Below are 19,154 nucleotides of genomic sequence, written 5' to 3' on the forward strand. Positions count from 1 at the left end.
GTTTTTATTAAGTCTCGCAGAAATACTACAGTTTGTCTGATAAGTAACCGTTGAAGTAACGTTCACAAGAACAAAAATAAATGAAGAAATGCAAAACAAAACTACAAATGACGAACCAACGCTCAGTAGCATTAGCATAGCTTGCTAGCGGAAGTCTTTTGAAATAATTGTTACTCACCATAATTTACATTAAACAAAAACATCGTCACCAAAGTGGTAGGGTTATGTTATACATCGCGTAGAATGTTCATTAACTTTGAAATATCTGATATACAGCGGAGCCAAATACACTTGTAGCTAGGGTAAATAAAACAACAACAAAGGATCCTCGAAAGTAACCCAACGAATTTGCTAGTAGGCTTGCGGCCCGAAATGCTTCACTGCACTTACCAAATCCCGTGTGTCTTCCATTAGCCCCTCATATAGATGGTCTCCAACCTAGCGCATCCACCCTCAAATGAAGCCAACGGTGTTTGATAATTCGGAATTCCAAAGAGCAAAGCCTCCGCGAAGACTACAAACCAAAGAGGATATCAACAAATTACGATGGCTTCTGCGCATGCGTAACATTAACCTACTTTCGTGTGATTGGTCTGGCTGAAAGAAAACTCAGCGTGTTCCGCGAACTATTTTATGAGACAAAAAATTAACAAAAAAATAATTACGTTAGAATAATATTTTTTATAAAGATATTTGTATTTAATATTTCCACTGAATATTTTACACTTTCATTATAGATCAGGCCTCTTTGGCGCATATGACTTGGTAGGTGAAGTGATCTCGGCCGTTGTGTCGTTGTGACTTTCGTCCTGGCTTGGTATTTTGGCGCATATGACTTGGTAGGTGAAGTGATCTCGGCCGTTGTGTCGTTGTGACTTTCGTCCTGGCTTGGTATTTTCTGACACCATTGGCACACATTTAGTTGGAATTAGAGAAGAAGAATTAGAACTATTTTAGAAGACGGATTAGACCTTCGTCCGCAATCTCGCAGAGAATGCTCCACAGCTGTATACTCCATCTTTTTGGGATCCATTAAACAGTTCAAAGATAAAGATAAGATAAAGATAAATATGTCCTTAATAGGCTCACAATGGGGAAAATTGCAGTGTAACAGTAGCAAAGATATAGATTACACAGAGGCGGCGGCATAATGTAGCTGTTAATGTATAACATTAGCAGCAGACATTCATAAAAAGCAAATATACACTGTATAAACGTAAATACAAGTGTAAGGAAACAATCCTTATGCCTGTCCATGATACAGAGGGGAAATGAATAAAAACGCTGCAATGATAAAAAATACTGAATGATTGAAAATACTGCAATGATAAAAATACTGCAATGATAAAAGTACTGTAATAGTAAAAGTACTGCAATGATAGAAAATACTGCAATGATAAAAGTGCTGTAATAGTAAAGGTACTGCAATGATAGAAAATACTGCAATGATAAAAGTACTGTATTAGTAAAAGTACTGCAATGATAGAAAATACTGCAATGATAAAAGTACTGTAATAGTAAAAGTACTACAATGATAGAAAATACTGCAGTGATAAAAGTATGTAATGATACAAATACTGTAATGGTAAACAAAAAACAGCATTGGTCAATATTTAAGTACAACATTGGATAAAGCACAGTAGTAGTGTGTATTGCATCTAAAGGATGGTATTACAATTGCTGGCATTATTTTAAACACTTACGGGACAGAAGGTCAATTATTTAATTTAGCAGGGTCATATTTACTGAATATGTCAAACACTGATTAAACAAAAAGCATTTATTAAATGAAAGTACTGTGCATAGATAGGATTGACAAGGATTGTAGTCATGGCATTTACTGATTCATGATATTATTCTCATATGCTAAATTTATATTACTTAGTTTGAATGTAACACCTCAAACTTGCACACATAGTATTGTCATGACCCACGCTCTCATTCAGAACAAAACAGATTTAGTCTGCTCAGGTCAAACTGATGACAATCCAGATAGCACTTCATGGACAAGTACGATAAAACACATTCTCCACATAGGCCATAGAAGATACAAACATATCAAGTTGGGCCGGGGAGGACGTCACAGGGACGTTATCAGGAACACAAAAGAAAAACATAACATGAGAAGGATTAAAGAATTTTATACGATTGACTACAAGTTACATGTATTCAGTTTGGTGTAAAGGATTTCATACTTTCCTGCGGCAAGATATATGAATGCAGTAAAAGATATTTACTGGCTGTATTTGGCTTCAATATTTAATAAAAGGTCAGAACAGGCTCTGTGTAATGCGAAGGTGGAGATGTTTTTGTACAGCAAGGGCAGCACTTCTGAGAAAGGCAGTTAATGAAACAGAATGATATGTTTGTACAAATCAAGGATGCATGGGTGCTCTGATGCAGATTAACCAGACATCAAGGCGCTGGTTTGCAAGATTGGTAAGATGGTTGACCCCAAAAGTAAAACAACAGATCCAGTGACCCATCGGCAGTTGGGCGGAAGCAACTGCCTAGACGCGCCCAGAGGAGGACCCGACACGTCATCCTGCGGGCAGAAGACGTCCACTAAGAGAAAGCTAAAGTTAACTGCAGATGACACATAGCCAATAGTAGAATAGTAGGATATCTTTGCTTTGTTTGCTCAAATGTATAAATGATCCTGGGCAACTCGGGGGGGGCGTCGTCCTCTGTTGGGTACAGGGACGGACGGGCAGAGCTGTAATGGTAGGAACCAAGCCCCAGGCTTTGTATTAGATCTCTTGTTAGGAATATATCCACTCCCGTGTGAAGTTGCCGGCTTCCTGGTCATTTCTCTCTCAAAACGAGCGCGCACAATTGTTGGATGAATGTAGGTCGTGTTTGGTTAATTTAATTGGAGTCAGATAACTAATTCGAACACTTTGGTAAACTTTTGGTACATTTAAAGTTAATAATTTCCCAACACATCCTAGGACTGCACAATTGCAATAATGCCCGCCCGTTTGTAGGCCTGACCTAATGTTCTTGTTAAAAAGTCTGACAGAAGCTGGCAGGAAGGAGTGGTGAAATCTCTCTTTCGTACAGCGAGGGTGTAACAGTCTATCACTGAAGGAGCTGTGGAGTGTTCTAAGAGTGTCATTGAGTGGGTGGGCTGGGTTGTCCAGCAATAATGAGAGTTTTGCTGTCATCCTCCTGCCCCCCACTGAGTCCACAGAGTCCAGGGAGTAGCCAAGGACAGAGCTGGCCCTCCTCACTAGTTTTCCAGTATCTTTTTGTCTCGGCCCGAGATGCCTCCTGCCCAGGAGACCACTCCGTAAAAAATGATCGGTGAAACCACCGAGCCATAGAAGTTCCTGAGGAGTGTCCCCTGAACACCAAAGGACCTCAGCCTCCAGAGAAGGAAGAGTCTGCTCTGATCCTTCCTATAGAGAGCGTCTGTGTTGTTGCTCCAGTCCAGTTTATTGTTCAGATGAACACCCAGGTACTTGTCAGTTGAGACCCTCTCAACGTCTGTTCCCTGGATATTCACTGGTGCAGGTGGAGAGTGCCGACGCTTGCAGAAACCACCACCAGCTCTTTGGATTTCCCAGCGTTGGTTTAGAGTAACCCTTCTGTACTCCCGATCGTCTCCGTCAATGATGAGGCCGACAATCGCAGAGACATCAGAGAACTTCTGCAGGTGACAGGTGGAGGAATTGTATTTGTAGTCTGAGGTGACGAGGGTGAACAGGAAGGGAGCCAGAACAGTTCCCTGCGGCGCTCCCGTGCTGCAGAAGAGCACGTCAGACACACGGTCCTGAGTTCACACGTACTGTGGCCGGTTTGTGAGGTAGTCGTGGATCCATGTGATGAGATGGTGGGCCACTCCCGCCTGCTCCAGGTTGTCTCCCAAGAGGGTGGGTTGGATGGTGTTGAAAGCACTGGAGAAATCAAAGAACATGATCCTCACCGTGCTCCCCGCCTTCTCCAGGTGAGAGAGTGATGTGTGGAGCAGGTAGATGATGGCATCATCCACACTGATGCCAGGCTGGTATGCGAACTGGAGTGGGTCCATTGAGGAGCTGACCAGGGGGCGCAGATGGACGAGGACCAGTCTCTCCAGGGTCTTCATCAGATGAGACGTCAGCGCCACTGGTCTGAAGTTGTTGAGCTCCTTCGGATGGGGTGTCTTTGGAACCGGAACCAGGCAGGATGTTTTCCACAGCTGGGGGACTCTGCCCAGCTTCAGGCTCAGGTTGAACATGTGCTGGACGATTCCACACAGCTGGTCTGCGCAGGATTTGAGGAGCTGGGAGCAAATCCCATCTGGACCCGCTGCCTTCCTCGCCTTCATCTTCGTCAGCTGGTTCTTCACCTGAGATAGTGTGAGGAACAAGGCTGAGCAGGAGGAAGTGGTGGTTGTCTGATGTGGCTGGGAACTGGAGCCTGTGGAGAGAGAGGGGGAGAGAAGAGAGGAGAGAGAGGGGGAGGGGGAGAGAGGGTCTCGTTCGCAGAGGCAGGAGGGGTTGGTGGGGGCTGCAGCAGGGGAGACTGAACGGGGGCAGGCATCTGGTCAAATCTATTGAAAAATAGGTTCAACTCATTTGCCTACTGAAGCACCCCCCCTTCTGGGTCTTACCTGGTTGTCCGTGGCCTGAGATGGTCTTCAGGCCCCTCCAGCCATCCTTGGTATTATTAGTCTGTAGCTGTTCCTCCATCCGCATCCTGTAGGACTTTTTCCCCCTCTCTGATCCTCCTTGTCAGCTGACGTTGCACTCTTTTAGCTCCTCCTTGTCGCCTGACACAAAAGCCCTCTTTTTCTCCTTCAGGAGAGCTTTAATGTCCGGTGTGATCCAGGGTTTGTTGTTGGAGAAACATCTTACTGTCCTGGTGGGAATGGTGTTCTCCATGCAGAAATTAATATAGTCTGTAATTGTGTCTGTTAGACCATTAATGTCCTCCCCGTGGGCTTCGCTGAATACCTCCCACACAGTTGTGTTGAAACAGTCCTTTAAGGCCTCCTCGGCTTCTCCAGACCATCTCTGAACTGTGCGTGTCACAGCTGGCTGCCTGCGGACCAGAGGTTTGTTCACAGGCAGGAGGGCAACCAAGTTGTGATCAGCTTTGCCCAGCGGGGGGAGGGACAGTGATGTGTACGCCTCCTTAGTGTTGGCATAGTAAAGGTCCAATATTTTATTGTCTCTGGTGTGGCAGGTTACATATTGTGTGAATGAAGGCAGAGAGGAGAAAGGAGAAACATGATTGAAGTCACCAGAGATAAGGAGCAAGGCATTTGGGTGCTGTGTTTGTAGCCTGCTCACAGCTGTAGTCAGTACGTCACAGGCTGTCTCACTGTTAGCAGAGGGTGGGACGTACGCCGCCACCGCGATCACATGACTGAACTCGACGGGAAATAGTACGGACGAATGCTAACAGCTATACGCTCAATGTCCCGACTACAAAGTTGATCCTTAACAGTGATGTGCCCAGGGTTACACCATCTATCATGAACAAACACAGCCCACCCTCCTCCTTTCCTCTTACCGCTCTCCAGTGGCATGTCCACACGTAGGATTTGGAAGCCTTCCAATTCCACAACGGCGTCCGGCGTTAGCTCTGTTAGCCACGACTCCGTGAACATCAGCAAGCTAGCCTCCCGGTTTTTCCTCTCGTGCCGGGTTAGCGCTGTTAGTTCGTCCATTTTATTGGGAAGGGATCTAACATTCCCCATAAAAACGGACAGGAGGACGGGGTGGTATCGTCTCCTCCTTGCCTGGTGTTTAGCCCCCGCACGACATCCCCGTCTCTTCCTCCTCAGCTGGCGGGAGAGATCAGGTCTCTCTCCGGGAGCCGGCGCAGGGTTAGCACAGAGCTGACAGCTGACAGCTGATCTCTTGTGTACACGATCGATCCGTAGCTCAGTGTTTCGTCTCCGGACACGATCGCTCAAAAAACAGCCCCCAGCAGCAATAAAACCACCACAAGTTGGATGTCTATTGCTGCAATGAGGTTAAATAAATAAAACAGGGTGACGGGAAAAACGAAGAGGACCCGAGAGGGGAAAAAAGTCCTACAGGTTGCGGATGGAGGAGCAACTGCAGCCGAACAATGCCAGGGATGTCTGGAGGGGCCTGAAGACCATCTCAGGCCACGGACAACTAGGTAAGACCCAGAATGGGGGGGGGGTGCTTCAGTAGGCAAATGAGTTGAACCTATTTTTCAATAGATTCGATCAGATGCCTGCCACCGCTCTGTCTCCCCTGCTGCAAAGCGCACCAACCCCTCCTGCCTCTGCGAACGAGACCCTCTCTCCCCCTCTCTCTCCTCTCTTATCTCACCCTCTATCTCCTCTCTTCTCTCGCCTCTCTCTCTCCACAGGCTGCAGTTCCCAGCCACATCAGACAACCACCAATTCCTCCTGCTCAGCCTTGTTCCTCACAACATCTCAGGTGAAGAACCAGGTGAGGAAGATGAAGGCGAGGAAGGCAACAGGTCCAGATGAGATGAGCTCCCAGCTCCTCAAATCCTGCGCAGACCAGCTGTGCAGAATCGTCCAGCACATGTTCAACCTGAGCCTGAAGCTGGGCAGAGTCCCCCAGCTGTGGAAAACATCCTGCCTGGTTCCGGTTCCAAAGACACCCCACCCCTAACTTCAGAGTTAGTGATGTTTGTATTGGGTGCTGAAGTATGATATCCTGATAGTGACGCGGAGTATTCAACAACTATGGGGCCTCGATCTTTAGTATGATGATGCGCATCAATATTCAATGTGATTTGTGGCTCGGTGAAAGTAAACAATTCATACCATTTCTGCTGCTCAGGGACAAGGCACGCGTGTGAGGCAACGCCGGTAGACATAACAAATATATAATCCTAATGGAAGATCTACTCCTGACTAAATTTAGATGAATGCATTTTGATAAACCAAACCATGTGTGTGACCACATGTACAATGTAATGTGTCAATTGGTGAATTGAATGGGTGGAGGTTGCTACACAAATCAGCCCAGAGCCGGAACAAGACATACCCACCGCGAGAGGATGGAGAACCAGGTTTCAGAGCTGCCCTCAGATCTTTCAGTTTAGTTCAGCCACTGGGAAGGAAGAGAGCACGACATATGCTCCCTCCGAAGGATGTGCACAGTCAAGTTCAGTCCCATCCGGAAATGCCACTCGAATTCCAGTGTTCGTTCAGTCTAGGGCAGTGACTCAGGCAATCTCGAGAGTCCACAAGGAGGATAGTGTTGTTGTTCACTGGGAGAAAAGGAAGGAGCTCATAGCCCGCCCCAATATTCAGCACCATCAAAAACTTGTCCATCCACCGTCCCCGGAATGCAGGGACCTGCCAGTCCTCGAACGCTGAAGCTCTGTGGCCCCCTGTCATGGAATGGGGTACCAGCGGGTTGGTGTCAAGAGTGCGTTGGGAGTGGGTAACAGTGGCGCCCCCTGCGCTGGTGGATCAATAAAAATGGCTGTCCTCATGAAAAACTCATTCAAAATGAGCTTTGACACCACCTTTTCTTTTGAATATTTTTTTAACTTCTCTTAATGAGAAAAATGAGTTTGAGACTGCCCTGCCAGTGACTTAAATCTGGGTTGGAACGGGGTCAGGGCCATTGGGATTTGGTAGATTATTTCACACATTTGGGCTTTGTGTTTTTCCTTTAAATAATGTTTGTGCAACCGCATTTAAGCACTCCTTCACAACTTCCCCATCACTGAATGTTTTTTTATGTTTCCCCAAAATCCATGATACTTTTAGTGAACATTCGTTTGCATGCCGCTGGGCTGTAAACGAAAATGTAAAAATCTGTTATACTGCACTCGAAGTTCGATGATTTTGCATGCGCTCACCTCAAACTTCAGCGGATAACTTTGCAAAAAAGGGTGGTGCTTTGTTTCGTAGTGGCGCTTCGCAATGTTGGGACGGTTTCGGAGCATATGATGCACACTGGTTTTGAATTGTCTGCAGCCAGAACAAAACTAAATTTCTCCAAACATTCATTTAAAACAACACGCATCGACCTCGCTAACTTTTTAGCAAGGTATACTGTCAGCATCACTCTCTTCCGGTCTGCTGCGCAATTGGGAATGGATCGTTAACAAAAGATCTGATTGGCTCAAATCAGTGACGCCATTTCCGTATTAACTAGAATTGCAGCGCCAATGTTTGCGAATGCGCAATGAAAATAATTCATCATAGATTGGTCATGGGTCCGGTCTGAACCATCCGGATCCGGACCGCGGTCCGCCATTTGGTGATGCCTGATTTAGGATTTTCTCCTCCATTTGACAAGTCGGCCAATTTAAATTATGTTGTTTGATTTGAAAAGCCTGTAATTTTTTTCCTTCACCTAATCACAAATTTCTTATCATAAAAGTAAACATGTTAATTTTATTTTATTTCTTATTTTTCTAACTTTGTGACTCATTTCACTTTAACCAGTTCTACCTCAAAGTGAACAAATACACCTCAATGTTATTTGTAGTCTCTAATTTCTTTTCTGCTGAAATGAAAATTATAGCCCTTCGAACCAAATTATCATCTTTTTTCCTGTGTCATTTCTATCTCTGCATTTAATTCCATTTCTGGTCTACCTGTTGGAATTTATCTTTAAATCAATGTTAGAATTTAACTTCAACCCAATGTAAATTCAAATTAGTAATCTGACTCCAATTTGCGACCTTACCCAACTCTCACTCATCCAACAATATGCGCGCTCGTTCTGCAATAGAAAGGTATCAGGAAGCCGGCATTTTCACGCACAAGTGGGTTTATTCCCAATACACAGATTTCTACATGGCACCTGGGTCTCGGGTATACAATACAACTCTACACCTCTCTTGCCACCAGCGAATGTGCTCTACCTCCGAGTTGCCCAGTTATGATTCATACTATACAATATGCAAATGGCACCGAGACAAAGGCATCCTGGCATGATTCTATTGGCTATGTGTATCCTGCAGTTAACTTTAGCTTGCTCTCATTGGTCTTTCTTCTCCCGCCGAATCCAATGGCGACTCCTCCTGCTTGTCCTATCCCCCGATGGCCGCTCCTTCGTCCACTGCTCCCGGAGTCATCTCGTCTCGCTCAGCACCGTCTGCTTCTAAAACATTCCATTCCTGCACAACCCCCGCAACCAGTTTCGCTCCACCAGTCACACTCTCAGCATTTTACAATATCACATTTCCATACACTGGATGCACCAACATCTAATGAACTATGTTAAGCTCAAACTCTTATATTCCTTTAATAGTCAAATGTATGAAATCCTTTAAGTGTAACCGAAGTTTAGACCATGCTAATGACAAGACCCTCAGGAGAGGAATGCAGGAAGATTGGATCACAGCTGCACCACAGGAGGTGTGAACGAGACCCCTCTGAAACAATGGACTTCCATGCCGGGATCACAAAAGTGGCTCCTAGCAGTCTACCCTTTGTTCTGTTGAGTTTGACTTCCATTTACATTATCCTTTAATCCCTCTTGGGATTGGGTTTTTACTGTCAGCCAAAAAACTTAATACAAACATCATCAACTGAAATATAAAACATTAAATATTTATTTCTTCAATTCACCCTTAAAGCAGAATCTAATTCTTATCCTCATTCATTTGTTCAAGTCACACCTTCAAGCGCCAAACTCTTTCTCTGACTACTTGGGACCTCTTCACAGAGTTGTTAACTCTTGATCCTCGGCTGGTGCATTTCCTGCTTTTTTTCTCTCTCCCGTTTCTTTGTCTTTCCTTATCTTCACTCATCTTTCTAAATCAGCCTAGGCGTCTGGGTTCAATCTTTTCATAAAATGCACAGCAGGCAAGTTTTCTATCTCATTTCTTTTAGCTTGTCCCATCGTAAAAGTTATTTTATTTTCAAACTGGAATAAATGTCTTTCCTCAAATCTTCCCCTTTATTGATTTCTTTTGTAAATTTTGGATCTCATCACTCATAAGTAGCCTTTTGGTGGTTACTAATCATTGATTCCATTTTATCTCTACTTCATCAATCCTTTTAGCACAATTCCAACCACTTTTATCACTCTTTCTGACATTTTGACACACAAACACACAAACATATACACAGGCCCACAAAATTACACACACAGTTCTCAACACTGAACAGCTACAAACAATAAGAACATGTTAGTAATAACAACAACACAATCTATCTTTATCTTTGGCCAATAATAAGTCAGTCAATTCAACTAATATCTCTCCTAATTTTATATATGCGCAGCCCTGTAGGGCCAGTTCACCCTCTGCCACAAGTGCAAAGCAACGCACCAATGTGTCTGTGTTTTAGATTTCTCTATCTTTTTAGAGTTTTTCTTTGTCTTGTCTATGATTATTAATTCTGGCGGTACTGTATAGTAAGTTTTAACTGACCTCCAAATTTACCGTATTTTAACGGCCATAAGACGCGCTGCATCAAAGGGCGCAACACTAGTTGAGGGTGCTATTTCCGTATTTAATGTATATACTAGGCACGCCGCACTTCAAGGTGCTAGCTCAGCTGCTCGCGCTAGCTCAGCTGCTCGCGCTAGCTCAGCTGCTCGCTCTAGTTGATCCGAATTCACCAGGACTCAATCCCCTAAGGGATCGTTGCCAGAGGTATCACCCTGTTTCAATGACATGAAACTATTAGGAATCACTGCCAATAACAGTGACTTTAACCAATAAAAGGTGTCTTGGCAATAGTCTACTAGACAACATCAGGGGAGGGACTTCACTGGTCACCACACTCCTTAGAGTCACGGTTTCAAATCAAAACAAAAAAAAAAATCAGTATACAAGCAAACAATGAAACAAAGAAATAAGAGAAACACAAAACATGTATCTCTCATGCCATCTATGTACCCAAAAGAAATAAAAATAACAAAAAGATTATAGCAATGGCTTCTTGGGAGCCACTCAGCCAAAGCCAATCACAGCAATGGCTTCTTGGGAGCCACTCAGACTCAGCCAATCACATGGCTGTTTAGAGAGATGTGCATGTGCAATAACATAAATGATAAGACAGACTACAACATTGTGGACAGCTGCCCTTTTGTCCAGCTTTCTCCTACACCATCACCCAAACACCATAGTCACATAATGTATAAGTCACGGTCAATTAGAAGCATAGATGACTCAGACTTTGTCCAGCCGGGTGTGCTAACATGCACTCCGAACAGCCCAATGAGTAAAAGGGTTGATGTTCGCGAGTGATGCTTAGTCCATATAATGGGCGAGTGATGCTTAGTCCATATAATGGGCGCGTCGCTTTACAAGGCGCTTTGTTTGTTTTGGGGAAGATTAGGGACTTTAAAGAGCGCCCTATGGCCCAGAAAATATGGTATATTAAATTTATTTAATTTTCCATTTAACCCAAATCTTTATTTTATTTTATTAAGATCCTGTTTTTTCACATGCGTCCAATCCTTACACTGCAGCATATACCTGGGTTTTATTTTACTACCTAAAATCTCCGTTTTAGAAAATTTGGTCCAGTTTGTCAACACCTAGGGTGTTCTAAAAACTGGTTTCTTATTAGTAGGACAGCAAATCAAATTTCCTGTTGTGGTAATTCTCACTTCAACACTTTTCACAGGTGGAGAATTATTGCCTCTGCATCCACACCAGTCTGCTGTTTATAACCCTACTGTATTACATGGGATAAAATACCAAGTGGTATTTGTAATCCCCAATCACACCATTCACTCACTTTACATATGGTTTGCGCAAACATTCACACAAAAAATTTAAATGTACATTGCACGTCCACTGATGATGTGTTTTTCCCCTTTCTTATCTTCAGCTTTCTTTTTTTCCGCCAATGGTCTTCTCACTGCTTCGAAACTCGCCGGATCCTTCAGGCGTGGCTTAAAGTCATATTTATTCACCCACTTCTCCAGAAATTGGCAACAATCCGGGTCATACCCGTTCATAAACCTCACATCTGAACTTGCTTCAACTCTTTGGCCACGTTTTGACCCATTTTCCATTGTTGTCTGAAGTCCGTTATTTTTACTCACACTCACACTCAACCACTAACCTTTTCTTTTTTTTTTCTCTCTCTCACACACTGCTCACACAATCACAGCTGCGCAGCCCACTTCTCAGTCAAACGAGCAATTTGTTTACCAAAGAAATTCAAATGCAAATAAAAATAATAAAAAACACCAAAAATAACGCCTTATTATTTTATTATTTCCCAAATTTAATGTGAAAATGTGAGTAGACTTCCTCGAGGTTTTCGACGTACAGAGAAACGTTTAATTTACACTACCGTGTCATCGGTTTAAACGAGTTACGACCTGATTCCTTTTATAACTCCCTAAATAACACGATCCGGTTTAGACGTACCGCAGGATGTTCTTTTACACTACCGCGTTATCCGTACCGAGAAACCCTGTTTCTAATCAAGTTACGACCTAATTCCATTTGTAACTCCTTGAATAACGCGATCCAGTCTATCACACCGTACTGGTCAACGGCTGGGGCCCGGCTCTACGCGCGCCTGATCTCCCTCACTTTCACTTCCCTACCAAATCTTTAATCGTTTAACATTTTAAAATGGTGGTACGAAATAATTTGAAACACAATACCTGGTTGCCCCTGGGTCAGCCTGGTGCGATAGGGAATCGTCTCCGGGCGGCTGGCCAAAGCAGGAGTTCGGAGACCCACTTCCTCAAAAGGGAAGCGCTGACGTCAGATTCCGTGGCGTCCAAAGGTCCTGCGTCGTTGCGGCGTCCAGATGTGATTCCCGGGTTTCGGGCACCAGATAAATGTCAGGTTTAAATGCCCTGATGCCTTTTGGGAGAGCTTACTGAAATTAAAAAGGTGGCTGATGGCCAGAAGAAACCAGGGAAGTTTGTTCGTTTTTACCGGCTCGGCAGGGAGAGAGAGGCCAAGAGCAAACAGGCGACTTGCTCAGTTCAGCTCCGCACACCCTTTGGCCTCCCGTCCCGCCGCCTCCTCTTTTATTAAAGGTTGAAGCAGACTCAAAGATTTAGATGACACGAAACTCCAGGAAACAGGAAACTATAACACACAATGAAGGTCAGTTTAGACGACACAAAACTCCAGGAGACAGGAAACTATAACTTTAGAGCAAACATGTAGGTATGTGTGTGCGTGTGCAATTATTAATACAAGTAGTGTATAAAAACATGATTAGAAATACACAAACTGATAACATAAAGTTACTTGAGGTTAATGTGGTCTTCAGTTTATTTTACAGAAGCCAAAGACCAAATCCATAATCTTGGAGCGCTGATAAACTCACACCTGTCTTTCAGCAATCATATCAAATTAATCCTTATAACAGCATTTTACCAGATGAAAAACATCTAGACTGAAAGGTTGCATGCTCCAGTCAGATCAAGAGAAATCCATGCTTTTATCCCCAGTAGACTTGGGTATTGAAACAATCTTCTTACTGGACTAGATCAAAAGTGCATCTAACAGCTGCAGTTCATTCAGAACTTTGCAACTCGGGTTCTGACCACAACAAGACCAGAGTACATTATTCCAGTCCAAAAGGCTTTACCCGGTGCCCAATTAGCTGTAGAATAGACTTTCAAATTCTGCTACTAGTTTATAAATTAATGAATGGTTTGGGTCCTGAATTCAATAAAGAAATGCTGATTCTATTAAATATAACTCCTGTAGGGCTCTGAGATCTGACGACTTGGATAAATTAGTGAAACCCAGAGTTCAAAGCAAACATTGTGAAGATGCATTCCGCTGCTATGCTGCACATAAATGTAATAAGCCGCCAACAGAAGAGAAGTAGGGCCAGAGTAAAAATTTTAAATCCAGGTTAAAACCTTAGCTTTCCAACCCCCCATACATTTGATTTAAGTCATCTTAACAATTTTGAATATTTTTTTTCTTTTACTTATTTTATAAACCTACTTGTATTTATATACTTTACCTTTCTAATGTCCCCCCGTGAGCCGTCACCTTACCGTGGTGGAGGGGTTTGCGTGTCCCAATGATCCTAGGAGCTAGGTTGTCGGGGGCTTCTGCCCCTGGCAGGGTCACTCATGGCAAACAGGTCCTCGGTGAGGGTCCAGACAAAGCACGGCCCCCCAAACCCCCTTATGAAGCACAAAATTATTGGACCACGATTTTCCTTGTCCGGACGCGGGTCACCGGGGCCCCCCTCTGGAGCCAGGTCTGGAAGTGGGGCTCGTCGGCGAGGGCCTGGTGGTGAAAAGGCAAAGTGGGTCCCCCTTCCCATGGGCTCACCACTTGTGGGAGGGGCCAAAGGGGTTGGGTGCCATGTGAGTCGGGCAGCGGCAAGAGGCAGGGACCTTGGCGCTCTGATCCCCGGCTACAGAAACTAGCTCTTGGGACATGGAATGTCACCTCTCTGGCGGAGCCTGAGCTGGTGTGCGAGGCAGAGAAATTCCGACTGGATATAGTCGGGCTCACCTCCACACACAGCTTAGGCTCTGGTACCAGTCCTCTTGAGAGGGGTTGGACACTCTCCCACTCTCGAGTTGCCCAAGGTGAGAGACGCCGAGCAGGTGTGGGCATACTTATTGCCCCCCTGCTTGGCACCAGTGCATTGGGGTTCACCCTTGTGGACGAGAGGGTAGCCTCCCTCCGCCTCAAGGTGGGGGGACGGGTACTGACTGTTGTTTGTGCTTATGCACCAAACAGCAGTTCAGAGTACCCACCCTTTTTGGAGTCTTTGGAGGGTGTGCTGGTGAGCGTTACCCCTGGAGACTCCCTCGTTCTGCTGGGGGACTTCAATGCTCACGTGGGTAATGAGAGTGAGACCTGGAAGGGCGTGATTGGGAGGAATGGCCCCCCCAATCTGAACCCGAGCGGTGTTCTGTTACTAGACTTCTGTGCTCGTCATGGATTGTTGATAACGAACACCATGTTCAAGCATTAGGGTGTCCATATGTGCACTTGGCACCAGGACACCCTAGGCCGCAGTTCGATTTTCGACTTTGTAGTCGTGTCATCGGATTTGCGGCCGCATGTTTTGGACACTCGGGTGAAGAGAGGGGCGGAGCTGTCAACTGATCACCACCTGGTGGTGAGTTGGCTCAGATGGTGGGGGAAGATGCCGGTCCGACCCGGCAGACCCAAACGTATTGTGAGGGTCTGCTGGGAACACTTGGCAGAATCCCCTGTCAGAAAGAGTTTCAACTCCAACCTCCGGCAGAACTTTGCCCACGTACCGGGGGAGGCGGGGGACATTGACTCTGAGTGGACCATGTTTCGTGCCTCCATTGTTGAGGCAGCCGGTCGGAGATGTGGACGTAAGGTGGTCAGTGCCTGTCGTGGCGGCAACCCCCGAACCCGCTGGGGGACACCGGCGGTAAGGGATGCTGTCAGGCTGGAGAAAGAGTCCTATTGGGCCTTTCTGGCCTGTGGGACTCCGGAGGCAGTTGACAGGTACCGACTAGCCAAGCAGAATACGGCTTCGGTGGTTGCCGAAGCAAAAACTCGGGTGTGGGAGGAGTTCGGTGAGGACATGGAAAACGACTTCCAGACGGCTTCGAAGAAATTCTGGTCCACCATCCGTCGTCTCAGGAGAGGGAAGCAGTGCACCATCAACACTATTTATAGTGGAGATGGGGTGCTGCTGACCTCGACTCGGGACGTTGTGAGTCGGTGGGGAGAATACTTCGAAGACCTCCTCAATTCTACCGACACGCCTTCCATTGAGGAAGCAGAGCCTGAAGACTCCGTGGTGGACTCACCCATCTCGGGGGCTGAAGTAACCGAGGTGGTTAACAAGCTCCTCGGTGGCAAGGCCCCGGGGGTGGATGAGATCCGCCCGGAGATCCTTAGGGCTCTGGATGTTGTGGGGCGGTCATGGTTGACACGCCTCTACAACATTGCGTGGACATCGGGAACAGTGCCTCTGGATTGGCAGACCGGGGTGGTGGTCCCCCTTTCTAAGAAGGGGGACCGGTGGGTGTGTTCCACTTATTGAGGAATCACACTCCTCAGCCTCCCTGGTAAGGTCTACTCAGGGGAACTGGAGAGGAGGGTCCGTTGGGAGGTTGAATCTCAGATCCAAGAGGAGCAGTGCGGTTTTCGTCCTGGCCGTGGAACAGTGGACCAGCTCTACACTCTCTAAAGGGTCCTTGAGGGTGCATGGGAGTTCGCCCAACCAGTCTACATGTGTTTTGTGGACTTGGAGAAGGCGTTCGACCGTGTCCCACGGGGAGTTCTGTGGCGCGTGCTTCGGGAGTACGGGGTACTGAGCCCCTTGATACGGGCAGTTGGGTCCCTGTACCACCGATGTCAGAGTTTGGTCCGCATTGCCGGCAGTAAGTCGGATTTGTTTCCAGTGAGGGTTGGACTCCGCCAAGGCTGCCCTTTGTCACCGATTCTGTTCATAACTTTTATGGAGAGAATTTCTAGGCGCAGTCAAGGCGATGAGGGGATCCGGTTTGGTGACCTCAGTATTTCATCTCTGCTTTTTGCAGATGATGTGGTACTGTTGGCTTCCTCAAGCCGTGATCTCCAACTCTCATTGGAGCGGTTCGCAGCCGAGTGTGATGCGGTTGGGATGAAGATCAGCACCTCCAAATCTGAGACCATGGTTCTCAGTCGGAAAAGGGTGGAGTGCCCTCTCCAGGTCGGGGAGGAGATCCTGCCCCAAGTGGAGGAGTTTAAGCATCTTGGAGGTGAAAAGTGGATCCAAGAGCAAACGGAGTCAGAAGTGGCATGAACCAGGGGTTTGTTGTGGAGAAGGTAGGTAAAGCTGGGTGTTCAGTGGAAGGCAGGCCAGGTGAGAGGACGTGAAGAGGTCAATGCAGCTTCAGGGGGTCGTAGGTGATGACGTGGGGCTTGGGCTGAGAGGCAGGACGCACTGTTGACAGCACACAAGAGAAACCAGGAATCAAGACAGTTTGGCAGAAGTTCAACTTGAGCAGTGTACATGCGAGCATCGTGAACATTCAATACAGTGTACGTGCGTGAAGGTGAGTGTCTGCCTTGTACAAGGGTTATGCAGACCCTGATGTCTCAGGGACTCAACCTTTCACCACAGAAGGTTCCAGACGAGCCTTTAACACTTGATATGAAAGAGTAAATATGCGGTAACTTATGTTCTATGTCTCCAGTCTGGCCAGGAAAGATGCTCTCTCGATACTGGTAATCATGTAACCCAGTACTGCCAGCTCATGGTCGGGCTGTCGGCGACTAAACCATCAACCCCTTTGAACTCTCAGCTCTTGGATGGGTGTCAGTCTGTCAGTATCTCCGCTGTCTGGATCTCTTTTTCCTGCCGCGGAACAGTATACTAGAAGATCAAGATGGTGGATCGGATGTCGCGCTCCAACTCCACGTTAAACCTCACGCGAACGGCTTCCCTCTCATTTTTCTCTCTTTCTCTTCCTATCTACCCCGCCCTCGGCTCAATTCTCCTCTTCCCTGTCTCAACGTCTCCTGGTCACCAACCATAATCCCTCAGATCCGGAAGCATCCTGGTGTGCCATCAACTACTCAAGAAACCATAGGCTTTGTGAAACGACGCCATCAGGATTGGTTCGATGAAAACAACGCTGAAATTTGTGAGCTCATTGACCAGAAATGGAGAGCTCGGCTAGCATGGGAAAGCCAACCAACATCCAAAAGGAAGGAAACGGCTTTTCGTAAAATTAAGGCTGTAGCCCAACAGTCCATCAGGAAGCTGCAGAATAAATGGTGGACCGAGAAAGCCAAAGAGATCCAAGGCTATGCCGAGCGCCGCGATATAAGGAATTTTTTCCAAGCTGTCTGTACCATCTACAGACCAGTACACACCCCCTCTCATCCTCTAAGGTCTGCTGATGGGGTACTCCTAAAGGAGGAAGATTCTATTCTTGCGCAGTGGAAAGAGCCCTTTGAAGACCTACTAAACCGGCCCGCCCAATCTTCTGAAGATTTCCTCCGCGATATTCCTCAGTATCCAATCAAATCATGCGTGAGTCACCCACCCACTCTCGAGGAGACACGGGAAACCATCAAACAGATGAAGCCCAATAAAGCTTCTGCTCCTGATAGCATGGGAATCTGGGTATATCCCCCAAGACCTACGGGTTGCAACCATCATGATCATCTTCAAGAAAGGCGACCGTTCTACCTGTGGAAATTACCGTGGCATCTCCCTGCTCTCCACCACTGGGAAGATTTTCGCCAGGCTCCTCCACAAACGCCTCCTTGACCTCAGTGAGTCTGTTCTCCCAAAGTCCCAGTACAGTTTTCGACCAGGCCGTGGAACCACTGAGATGACATTCTGCGCTCGCCAGCTGCTCGAAAAAGTCAGGTAACAACAGCAACCCATGTCAATGATTTTCTTTGACCTGTATGAGGCCTTTGACTCCGTCCCTCGTACAACCTTTCTGAGACTGCTTGAGAAGTTTGGCTGCCCCTATAACTTTGTCCAACTAGTGCGGGGCCTACACGATGGAATGATGATCTCTGTCATACATGGTGCTTCTCTTTCACCAACATTCCCCCGTTGCCACCGGGGTCAAACAGGGGTGTGTGCTCACGCAGACACTCTTTTCACTCTACCTGGCAGCTGTTCTGCTACGTGTCAATACATCTAACCCTCACCTTGGAGTGCGTATTAGACACCAGATGAATGGTGGTCTTTTTAACCTGCGACGTCTGAAAGCACGGTCGAAGACATCGGGAGTGAGTGTCTCAGTACGCTGACGACTGCTGTGTCCCAGCCTCCTCTCCCGCTGACCTACAGGAGTCTACTGACGCCTTTGTGGAAGCATATGAGAGTGCAGGCCTGGAAGTCAATGTTGGAAAAACAAAAGTCCTGGCATCATCCCATCCTGCCCACGTCTCCATCCTTTTGACATATCTACCCACGGCGATACAGTCGAACAGGTCCCCAGATTTTGCTATCTCGGGCAGCAGCATGACATCTGTAGACCCGAGTGCGTCGCTGGCAGAGGAGCTAAACTGCTTCTTTGCTCGCTTTGATTCATCCCAACCGTCACACCCCCGCACTCCATGCCTCAACTCCCCGTCACTCACCACAGAGGAACACGATGTGAGGTGTGCGCTCCTGGCTATTAACCCCAGGAAAGCTACTGGACCCGACGGAATACCAGGCATGGTCCTCAGAGCATGTGCCCACCAACTATCACATGTTTTTTGCAGGATCTTCAACCGCTCCCTGGCTCAAGCAGTCATCCCCTCCTGCTTGAAAACTTCCACCATTATTCCTGTCCCCAAAACGT

At 46.6% G+C, this 19,154-nt stretch overlaps 2 protein-coding genes across 16 annotated transcripts in view; both read right to left on the reverse strand.

Annotated features, from left to right (window-relative positions):
* The window catches only part of mbtd1 (mbt domain containing 1), a 138,244-nt gene extending 137,360 nt beyond the window's left edge, over positions 1-884 (reverse strand). For 2 of the 7 annotated variants that reach the window (XM_088283639.1, XM_088283644.1), the window contains exon 1: positions 391-877. In XM_088283639.1, the coding sequence (XP_088139765.1) occupies positions 391-411 (21 nt within the window). In that variant the 5' untranslated portion in view covers positions 412-877. Of the gene's footprint in view, positions 1-390 lie in introns of all 7 variants that reach the window. The other 5 variants (XM_088283643.1, XM_088283642.1, XR_015839975.1 and 2 more) reach the window with 4 other exon arrangements.
* A 7,838-nt stretch (positions 885-8,722) lies between these two features.
* Positions 8,723-19,154, reverse strand: part of tmem94 (transmembrane protein 94) — a 299,501-nt gene continuing 289,069 nt past the window's right edge. For 2 of the 9 annotated variants that reach the window (XR_015839986.1, XM_088283672.1), the window contains one exon: positions 13,018-16,783. Coding sequence is in view for 4 of the 9 variants with exons in the window: in XM_088283672.1 (XP_088139798.1) it covers positions 16,684-16,783 (100 nt within the window). In the remaining 5 variants the exon portion in view is untranslated. Of the gene's footprint in view, positions 10,001-12,542; positions 12,979-13,016; positions 16,784-19,154 lie in introns of those variants that run through there. The other 7 variants (XR_015839983.1, XR_015839981.1, XR_015839982.1 and 4 more) reach the window with 7 other exon arrangements.

The sequence above is a fragment of the Idiotropiscis lumnitzeri genome, chromosome 20 (assembly GCF_059441095.1).
Source record: "Idiotropiscis lumnitzeri isolate Australia: NSW breed Sydney's pygmy pipehorse chromosome 20, RoL_Ilum_1.0, whole genome shotgun sequence".
In the NCBI taxonomy this organism is placed as follows: domain Eukaryota; kingdom Metazoa; phylum Chordata; class Actinopteri; order Syngnathiformes; family Syngnathidae; genus Idiotropiscis; species Idiotropiscis lumnitzeri.